Source organism: Besnoitia besnoiti, chromosome V, assembly GCF_002563875.1.
Source record: "Besnoitia besnoiti strain Bb-Ger1 chromosome V, whole genome shotgun sequence".
Taxonomy (NCBI): Eukaryota; Apicomplexa; class Conoidasida; order Eucoccidiorida; family Sarcocystidae; genus Besnoitia; species Besnoitia besnoiti.
Window position 1 is genome coordinate 2,975,400 of NC_042360.1, and position 10,947 is coordinate 2,986,346.

The 10,947-nt window shown below is 61.3% G+C and overlaps 1 protein-coding gene across 1 annotated transcript; it reads right to left on the bottom strand.

Annotated features, from left to right (window-relative positions):
* Positions 1–534: 534 nt before the first annotated feature.
* On the bottom strand, positions 535–7,264 carry BESB_062480 (protein phosphatase 2C domain-containing protein; the record flags this gene model as incomplete). Its single annotated transcript, XM_029364662.1, has 9 exons — positions 535–998; positions 1,450–1,688; positions 2,248–2,327; positions 2,888–2,994; positions 3,358–3,460; positions 3,739–3,860; positions 4,256–5,564; positions 5,942–6,061; positions 6,530–7,264. 9 exons carry the CDS (start codon positions 7,262–7,264, stop codon positions 535–537), a joined length of 3,279 nt encoding a protein of 1,092 aa, XP_029219370.1.
* Positions 7,265–10,947: the final 3,683 nt, after the last annotated feature.

Sequence of the window (10,947 nt, forward strand, 5' to 3'; positions counted from 1 at the left end):
GGCTGCCGCTCCTAAGAGAGGCCTGGAAGAGTCGGGCGACGCTCCTGCGGCGCACGCGCATGCGCAGCCTGCAGCCTAGACGCCCGGCGCCAGACGGGCACATGCAATTCGCGGCTGGCGAGGAAGAACAAAGCTTTTGGCGGAGGTTCGATGCAGATAGGCTCTGCTTCGCCTTCCCATGCGAAGCACCAAACAGGCGCGCCGAACAGGTGTCCGCAAGCCCTCTCAGCAACTCGCTGCCGCAATGCCACGGGAGAGGTTCCATGCCGCCTCGCGACGACGCCGAAGAAAGCCTGCTCAAAGCCGGTTCGTGCTGCGTTAGGCATCCGCCAAGCCTACTAGCTTTTCAGCATCAGAAAAGCTAGCCGGCGACCCGCCCACTCGCATTCTGTCTGGTCGCATCGTGGCATGTGCAACGCGCTCAGGGTGTCGAGCCCCGTGGGGGAGGGGGGGCAGGGGGCGGAGGCGCTCGCTTTCTCAGGGCCTCCTTCTTCGCAGCTCGGCTGTGTTTTGCATGCGTGTGCGGCTCTTGCATCACAGCAGCCCCTTCAGAGAGGAGAAGTTGAATCGCCTGCGCGGCGGGCCTCCGCTCTCGCCGCCGGCGCCGGCCGCCTCGGGGCGCGCACCCGTCGCGGAGCCGCTCGCCGTCCGCGCGCCCACGCCGTTGACTGTCGCGCCCACGCCCCCCGCGCCGGCGCTCGACTTCTCCGCGCCCGAGGGGCTCGCACCGTCAGCGGCGCCCTCGGCCCCCAACGCGGCGGTCGGGCCAGTCGGCGACCCGTCTGCAGGTTTCCGCAAACGTTCGGGGGGCTGGAAGACCGCGACTACAGCGGAGAGGTTGTCGAGGGAGCGCAGCTGAAAGGCGAATGTGCAGAGGGCCTGCGCAGCGGCCTCAGCCGTTCCGCCGCTTCGCAAGTGATTGCGCACGCAGTTGACTGCCTCCTGGCAGCTCACCACGTCGAAAACGCCGTCGCACGCGATAATCATGAACTCATCCTCTGCATACACCACAGGCACACGCGATCCACGCGGTCTCTACAGCATCGGCGGAGCCTCCTCAGGCCTTCCCCCTTTTGGGGGGCCCTGGGAACAGAGGAGCCCATAACAACGTGCTTCTCGACTGCTTAAGCTATCTACTTGTGTTGGATTTCAATACCCTCGTACACTGAAATTATTTCACATCGGTTATATTCTAGGTGTAATATTGTACGCGGCACACGCGCGGAGCCTGTAGATGCACCACGCATTCACACAGTCAGCCTTCTGCGAGACGACTCCCGGCGGCGATGGGGAGAAATCCAGCGACGCCAGGAAAAAGCATAAAACACGCAGAACACCGCTACGCGCACGGGGACACACGCATCCACACGCGGAGACCTGTGGGGGGCCTCGAGCAGGACGAAGCCACCCTGCGATGCCCCCGCAGAAAGGCCGTTTCGCGTTCCGTACCCCGTCTGATGGTTTCTCGGTGGATTTGCGGCTCGCAGGAGAGCCCAGAGAGTTTCTGTCCGCCGCCTTTGTCGAAGGCGCCGAAGGCCCTCGAGACGCCGATCGCGCCGTTCAGGTAGCCGTCAGTGTCGTAGTGCCCTCCGTCCTGCCGCACGCGGAGCTGCTCATCCGCATTCGTGCGGCAGGAATGGTCTACAGTGATCAGGTGGGACCGGCCGGCCCGCGAGAGGACGCAGCGGCTGAAAGACACACTCAGGAAACGAACGGACACCCGGCTGAAGAAAACGCGCCAGCGCGCAGACGAGCGCTGGGGGAGGGGGGGGGGGGGGGGGGGTGGGGGGTAGGGGGTGGGGGGTGGGGGGGGTCACTCGCCGAGGAAGTGGGAACCGGAATCCATATGTTACACGTGGAACACGACCCACGTGGAATTCAGGCCAACGCGCAAAACAACCGACTCTGGAGAGGAAAAGGAAATGCGACAGGACACACACGCGAAGGTGAAACACACCGGGAAGTGAGAGACGAAAACCTCACGCCCGAGAGAATCCCTACCAAAAGCCTACGGCAGGGAGGACAAAAAAAAGAAGATAAAAAAGCAAACATGCCGCGAGATCAGGTACGAAGTGCAGGCATGTGGCGTGTTTTAGCGCAAGCGGACATGCGTTCGCCCTGCCCCTGTGTGCGCAGGCGAATTGACAAGACCGCCTGAAACGAATGCAGACGCAATCCCCAACCCTTTCCTCTCAAAGCATGCGTACGACGACACAAACAGACCCTGACGTGACAACATCCGTTTACCTGTCGCCGAGATTCCCGATGTAGAGCTGCGAGTCGCGCACCACCGCCGCGCATGCGGTTGTGCCGCTGGAGAACGGTGACTGGAGAAAAAAACAACACGCAGACCTGTCGATGCATGCGGAGAAAGAAAGTCTGCAAATCTGCAAACCTGTCGGGGCTCGGGCGTTCGCCGCGCGCCTCTCCCTCTTAATCCTCACTCACAGAGGCGCGGAGGCTCCCAGGTGTGTGTCGCACCCGGTGGCGCAAGTCTAGTCGGGCTGCTTGGAGATAAGCACGTCGGAAATTGCACCCGATGAAAGACACCATGCTTCACGGTGAGATCGGCAACATATGAAACCAGGAACCACCCCACCGGACCCCCTCCTCCCCTCCCCCCGCCCCCCCCCCCCCGCCCAACCGCAACCTGTATCTATATGTACTCCCGGCGCCGCTGCAGTGGAGACATACACATGTACATGCATGCATATACATCCATACACATAAATATGTGTATACAGACATGTAAGTATATATATATATACAGGTGTGTACTCGTGGTGACTGGCGTGGAGGAAATTCATCCTGGAGTCGCGAGTCCAGTCTGTTTCTGTCAGAGTACACAGGTGTGTGGGGCGACTCCGAGAAGTCGTCAGCAACATACAATGTCCTGATCATCGTATCCCTCGCCGCGAATCTTCTCCCACACCATCTGCCGCAGCGCGTTGTCCGTAGTCAAAAACCCAGTGCGAATCGCCCGCGACACATCCGCTGTGCAAAGAAGCAGCAGGCCGCAGCACACAAACGTCAACAGGTAGCCAGACCTTGATGCGAAAGTAGAAAAACACCCGCGTGCGCACATTCTCCCACGCGGCCGTGGATGCATCGAGGCATTCATCTGCACAGCGCATTTCCGCACCGTTCACATCCATCCATCGCCCGCACATACATGTGAGACTATCTATGCCTGTATGTACGTATCTATCTATATCTATATATATATATATATATATACCTATATGTCTATATCTATCTACCTAGGTGGTGTGCAGTCGTGTCTCGACAGCCTACGCTACGAGTTATCCATGCCTCTATTCCAGGCTGGCTGGCGGCTTTCAGGGCGCACGTGCTTACCGTGGAAAGCCCGCGAGCGGAAGATGTTTTTGTGAAGATGCTCCTGAACGTAGTTGACCGCTTCCTCGCCGTTATGGCCGTCGTAAACCGCGTAGAACGACGCCTGCAGCCACGAGGCGAATCCGTCACACACACAACACCCAGATGCACGGACACCGTTGCCACGCGAAGCACAGGCGACGCACCCACCAGAGAAGACACAACACACGCCTCGCGCACGCGTCGCGCATGTCTCTGCGGAAAATCGCTGCCTGGCGACCGACAGCGAAGATGCAAACGGCCAAGACCGCTAGAAGATACACCTGCGCTGGGTGCGCGACGATCCTAAACGCGGACCGACACCCACGCAGACGAGACAGACGACGGGAGAGATATGCCCACCTTCGAGTGCGCCTTGGCGCATCCTTCTCGAGTGCAGACATCGAACGCAGGGACGACGCAGACGCGGTCTTCGTTGTAAGCTCTCTGTCCGCACATGCAGTGGCTCCCGTACTCGATGCAGCCTGCACGCAACGAACAAAAGGGAAATCAGTGATCTCTCCGCGCGGCGCATGTGAAAACGAGGCGAGCGCCGAGACGCCCCGCGGTGAGGAGGACTTCCATGCGCTCTCGTGAGGCGCACAAGACGCCGCCCGCCCGATTCCCCTCAGGCAGACTGCGACTCCCCACGCGCGGTCAGTCTGTCCTTTGCTTCCCTTGTTAGTGCCGCGGAACGAGACCGTGACCATGCGAGAGACTGCCCCCCCCCCCCTCTCTCGCAACGGAGACTCCACCGCGTCTCTCTGCAGTTTTCGCCGCGCGCGTTTCAGCAGGCACGCAAAGCGGGCGCAGCGGGGCCTTGCGCTGCGCCTGAGATTCGGCAGCGAAGAAGTTGAGCACGCGCGTACGAGTGGCTCACCCAGCTGCCAGGTGTCGTTTGACACGACGCAGGAGTTGACGGTGATGGGAGGCCGCGGTTTTCGCTGGGCTCTTAGGCCCCTTCGTCTCCGCGCGGTGGTCGCTTCGGCCGCTGCTTTCTCAGGCTCTGGAGCCGCATGCGCAGCGCTGCCGGCTGCGTCTCTGCTGTCTGTCGCCATCCCGTCTCGCGCGTCCTTTTCACCTGGATGCGTCTCCTCAAGCGCCTGCGGCGCCCGCCGCGACTTCTGCTCGCGCCCGTCGGCGTTCCGCCTTCTGCGTCGGCGCCTCTCAACCAGCCACGGCCCGCCGGGGATGGAGGTGCTCGTCTCCTCGTGGCTGACGCCAGCTGCGCGGGTCTTCCTGGAGCGCGGCCGCCCCGCTGCGGGTGGCGGCGCAGCCTCTTGGGCGGGCGCAGCCTCTTGGGCGGGCGCAGCCTCTTGGGCGGGCGCAGCCTCTTGGGCGGGCGCAGCCTCTTGGGCGGGCGCAGCCTCTTCTGCAGACGCAGCCTCTTCTGCAGACGCAGCCTCTTCGCCGGAGTTGTGGCGGCGACTGCTTGAGCTGCTTGGGCAGAACACGCTTTCGCTCGCGCGGTGGTGCAGATGCAGGAAGCTGTCGCGCGTCTCGCCCTGCGACCGCGGCGACCAGCCGCCGGCTGTGGGGACCGCGGAGAAGACGAACGAAATCAGCGCAAAGTCCGAGGCCGGCAGCGCGCTCGGCGAAGGCGGCGCCGGCGGCACAGGCAGCGAAATGCAAGGCACAGAGGCGTCGGGCGAAGAGGGCGGCGCGAAGCAGGAAGGCGCAGGGGCGGAGAGATGCGATGGGACTGCGGGACGCGCAGAGCAAGTCACGGAAGGCAGCGAGGTCGCCGAGGCGTCGACGATCTGCGCAAAGTCGCGCGCAGACTCCTCGTCGCCTCCTCCGGGCTCGGCGAGCCCGGAGGAGGCGCCGGAGGGCAACGGACGCGAGGCGAGCGGCTGCGGCGCATCTCCCGCCTTTTCGCCTCCGCAGAGCGTCGCACGCGCTTTCGCGGCGTCGGCGTCGCCGCAATGGCAGCGACACGCGCATTCCCGCTTCTCGCCTTGGCAGTCCACGCCCTCGTCGGCGCTCGCGCACTTCGGCGAGCGTCCTCCGTTGGCGCAACAGGGCGCGCACGCCCAGAGAGGCTTGCGATGCTGCAGCGCGAGGAACGCCGCGGCGCGCTCGGCTCGCTCCTCCGCTGCCACGATCGCGCCCGCCAGCCCCAAGGGCCAGTGAAACGGAGATCCAGAGGCGAGAATGAGGCCTGACTGGGGCTGGACGACTCCGGGGATCTGCAGGCAAGAGAGACAGGCAGACGCGCGTCAGCTCGAGGGAGGAGACAGAGCGCGCGCCGAGGCCTCTGCAGAAGGCCCTCCACAGCAGACGCCCGCCGGATGCCCACAGACGAGAGAGGCGACAACTTCCTTGCTCCGCGTGAAAAAGAAAAGTCGCAGAGGGCGTCTCCAGGGCTCGAACGTGCGCCAACGCAGGCGCGTGGAGACACGACGCAGAGCTTGGAGACTTCATCAGCAGGACAGCCGCGAAAACCACACACACTGGAGGACAGCACGTTGCGGCAAGCCGAGAGAGGTAGCAATGGACATGCGCGCAGTCGCGCGATCTGAGACGAAAGAAATGCGAAGCAGGCGCCGATTCGGAAGCGACTTACGGAGAACGACCACGACGGGGAGTGCTTCTGGGCCTTCACGCCTCGCAGGAAAAGCTCGCTAAATCGGAGTTTGGCGCGGCTCGTAGCGAAACGAAGCGTGACAGACTCGAGGGCAGGGATCTGAAGAAAGAAAACATCGCCAGTCGGACGGCAAGGAGATGGGCAATGCGCGAGAAACGGAGGGTTTTCGCGCGGAGACGTAAAGCACGAAAACCGTCCATCCTTCTTCCAGACGTGCACATGAACATAGAAACATATATATACACATGCAGATATACAAGGAAATATAAATATAGATACACATATAAAAAAAAAATAGATATCGATGGATGGACATGTAAGCACACGGCTGCATCCGGAGGCAGACGACGCAGCGGTGTCCTCGCGCTGGCACGCCCTCTGCGAAGAAAGCCGCGCGTGAGTCGCATCGCCCGCAGGCCGACGCAGCTTCCTCTGGACGCACAAGGCTTCCTCTGCCTTCGCTTCCCTTTTCTGTGGTCTTTGCTCTCTCGCTATCTCTGCGTCTTCGAGTCTTCTCTTTCCCCCCGTCCGCGCTCGGGGTCCGCCACACCGTGCGCAGAGTCTTACCGACTCTGCGATTTGAACTGAGATGCGCTCTCGAGGGGCGAGCGTGTTGACGAGGCCCTGCAGCATGGAGCAGGGATGGCCGCCGCGCCCGCCCGCATCCGAGACAGCTTGATCCGTCTCCGCGAAGTAGAGCGGGGCGTCCTCAACACCTCCAAAGTGAAGAGACGCCTCGAACGCGCCGACGGCGCCGTCGCCGTCTCCCTCCTCGTCGCTCGCCAGCGGAAGCGACGCCCACGGCGGACGCCCCGCCAGCACCTCAGCCGGCGCGCCGGAGCCCCAACACGCCCCCTGAGAGAGACAGGCCCGCGGCAGGCTCGACTGCTGCGGCGCGCGACCTGGAGTCCGCGCATTCACTGCGGCATCATCAGACGGAGGTGACTGCGACGCCGCTTCTAGAGCAAACTGCCGGGCGTCAGCCGGCGCCACGAAAGAGCGTGCGCCGAGAAGGTCGTGCAGAGCCAATACTGGAGACGCAGAGGAGGGACAAGACAGGCGATTCGAGTGGGCGCACTGGAGCGAAACAGAAGGGAAGAACGACGAGGAAGGCGGCAGAAACTCCCGAGTCTTCCTCGCGCCATCGACCGCCTCCAGCTCCGCAGCCGCCCGCGGCATCGCGTCTTCTGGCTCGGCAGAAGACCTGTGAAGGAATTCACAGGAGGAGGCCGCGGCGCCCTGCGGGGGCACGCCGTTTACAAACTTGCCGTCGTCCTGCCACATCGTGCCAGTGCGACACATGTCCTCCGAGCTCGCGGTTGGCGATACGAGAACGCGGGCTGAGAGCCGACTCCAGACAGAGCTTGCGGCCTCGAGCGCGCGAGCCAAGAGCGACACAACGCGTCTCCCCTCTCCTTCGAGTCTCCTCGGCGTGAGATTTCCGCGAGGCACGCGTCCTCAGCTGGCGGCGGAGGCCCGCGCGGAGGCACCTTGCCACGGCTGACGCACTGTGGCTCGCGGAGCTCGACGGGGACGACTGACTCCAACCTCACGTCTAAACAGAGGCGTTCCTGAATCCGCACTGCCCGCACGATCTCTCGCTGGCCTTGGCCTGTCTTCCGCTTCGGCGAGTGCAGCCGGTTTGGTTCGCAGACAGCTCTGTCGACGCGCGCGACGCAGCCCAGCTGCCGCGGCGTGCGAGACGACGGAGGATACGCCGCGGAAGGCGAGAGCGAGCTGACAAGCGGGAGACACGCGTTCAGCTCAAACAGAAAAAAGGGCACCAGTAAAACGAAGCAGGAGGAGGATGAAATAATGGCACGAAGGGGCGGCGAAGGGCGGGACGCCGGCGGGGACGAGGGGTCGAAGGCCCGCGTGGCTGCCTCAACGGTTCTGTCGGTTCTGACGAAGGACGAGAAAACATGCGGCAGAGGCGCGGGTTGGGGGAAAGGCGATACAACCAAATGGAAAGGCCTCCCGCGCGGAGGGGGAACGTAGCGGGCGATACCAGCCCCTGAGTCGGACAGCAGGGAACCGCAACACTAAAGAAGCACCGGACGTCAAGGAGGCGTCGTCCTCCAAGAGACAGCACCCGATGCAGTAACAGAGCCTACTCACGTCCTCCGCGTCTCTCGGGGCACCGGAGAAGAAATGCGTCGGAAAGAAATCGGAAACTGACGGTGCTGTGTATACCTGATTTGCGCTAGGCGGCGGGCATTTCGAGAGAGCGGACCCGCGCGGCTTCCTCTTCGGTATAGTTCAGCCACCGAGCATACCAGCTCTTGACAGAAGAATTACACGCGGAAATGTCCTTCAACGAAAACGGGAACAAGGCTGGTTACGGCCGAGCAAAGCTTGGCGCATGCAGAGACGGAGACCACACAGAGCACAGCGCGTTCGGTCACTTTTTCTTTGCGCATGAATCCCGACACGGTGGATGTAGCGACGAGTCTTTGTCTCACCTCCACGATCCCGCCCTCTCAGAGACTAACTCCTTAGTAGAGAAGCCGCCAACGAGTAAAGAAGGCATTGCAAACTTCATAGGGCAACGAACAAACGACTTGCAAGCTACCAGCACCTGTATGCTGGCGACGCCCCTGTCCCCCGTCCGCCTATAGAGGCTTTTCGCCCGCAACGTTTGCGGTATTCACGCACGACATCCCCAGCTTTGAAAAAAGACGGGTGGACACAACAAACGACAGAGCATGCCGCATGCCGTGAAATAAACTCAAAATACCACGTCACCCAGCTAGGCCTCTGCGATCGGGTCAACATTGCCAGTTCCTTCCGTTACCGCTGTATGCAGCTGCTTAAAAACTGACTCCAGAACGGAGGCGGCTGCATGTGTGCGCGCGGTCATCGGCACGCTTCCGACTTTAGGGCGTGAGACGCGCAGTCTCACCCAGACTGCAGCTAACGTCAACGTACGTAAGAGTAGCGCATGGCGAGTCGATGTTCAGGCCTCTCCTGTCTGTTGACACGCTTCCTTTTCTCAGGGAGCGCACTTCCTCGGTGAGGAAGCTGTCCCTCACGTGCATTTGATAAGGAGGCGGAGGCGGGGCTTAGGCGAAAGAACTGTCTTGAGTAGAGCGTGAGAAGAAACGCGAGGAGGGCATTCGGGTGGTGCCACGTGAGCAAGCCTCCACTGTGCCGCAGCTCGCTTCTTGCCAGACCAGTCACGATACCGTGAGGCGTCATCTCTCGGGGCGGCACTGAAGCAAGGCAATTATGGCTCAACGCACATGGCTTCGGACATGATCGGCTTGAAACGCTGTCCTGAGAGTAGAAAGCCGTGGCTGGACGGGCACTCGCAAGCGTGCAACGAAGGTATTGACCAACCCCGCGCGGGGGCACGGCGCCAGCGCCAGAGATCCCGCTAGTAGCGGATCTCGCTGACCCCCTCGAAGAGGGCGCCACACGCCTCTCGGGCAGCTCGCTGCAAGCACACAAAAGCAACAGCCGACGATGCCATGGTGCGCTTTACCGTGGCGCCTGGCGCAGAGTGTGCGGGTATGGTGGGTACACGACAAGAGAAGACCAGAGAGGTGCGCGGGTCAAGACACTGTCATGCGTGGTATGGTCCCGACTCAGTACGCACGCAGATGTGCCGAGGCACCTGTGCGTTCACGTTGGTACTGCTCTGGTCCCCATGGTGTAAGTCCGCAAGCCACTAAAACAGTCCCTAGCTCCTCTGATAAACCGACAAACTGACTACCCGATTGTTTTACTTCCGTCTCCAAGCGTCAAGCGCAATAGGCACACCAGTCCGTGTCACAGACAGATCTTTCACGATATACGTCGGCAGCGCCGGAACAACTCAAGGAGACAGTTACTATCAGTGAAGCAAACACCGTCGCCAAGGGCAATTTATTAAACAACACACACGCGGGCACGCATTCGCACCGCAGGGCCAACTACTAAAAAAGCACGCGCCGCTTACACCTCGAAAGCGGCGGCGCTCTTCAAAGGGCACCGTTCCGTGCCGCGGCAGTGCCGCTGGCAATGATCAGGCCGCCACAGTAAGCCAGCGTCCCGAACTTGCCTTCAATCTCCCACAGACACAAACCGCTCCGTCCCACCGTGGCTACGCTTTTCTTGTGGAGTTCATTAGCCTCTGCATGAAACCGTCCGTCAGTTTATAATTGTGGAAGATACACGGTCTGTTCTGATGGGCCCTCGATGTTGCGCCACCAGAGAAAACTGTTTGGTCTACGGAAACCCCACGATGCTCTGCTATCGCAGAACTCTTCTGCATGCGGGAAGGCCTTTCCCTGATGACCCCTCTGAGGCGTGTCATGAGCGTAGTTACCATGGCTCCGCTCGAGGAAGACCCAGCAACAGTCGGGCGTGGCCGCAGCCGACCACTACGGTCTGCTCGTTTGCAGGCCTGCTTGTTTGCTCATCTGTGGGAAACCCTTGTCGCAGGGATTGGAATCAAAAGCATGCGGGGTCCCGCCTTCTTTCTCAGAAGCTGAACGATGCCAACCCGCCTTAGTTATTCTCAGAACGTGTTGCTGCGGCCCCATAACAAGACACGAGCTGCGCGAGTGTGTTCGATTGTTCCGTCCGGTAGATGCAGAAATCCACGATGTACGTCTGCAACGCAAGAACCAACACGAACCCATTAACCGTACGCCACCGATTATATGTTGCCGCTATCATCCTTCTGATCAGCAAATGAAATCCGACATTCCGCCGACGTCTAGTGGTGATGTTCCGTGCTCCTGCCAACGGTTTCGTGTCTTGCCATTCGGAGTAAACGAGCACCGCGTCGGCTTTTAGCTCTAGCGTAACCACAACGGCTCAACGCTTCGGTGCGTATAAGTCATCGGCCGAAGGCGGACTGTTCCACGCCGCACGCAGCCACGAAAGAAAACATGACGACATGAATATCGAGCGCCGCGGTACCCGGATCGCGGCCGCCGGTAGGCGCCCGCTCCGGAACCGAGATCAGCAACAGTCATGTTGCTGGTGCCAGTGGGCAA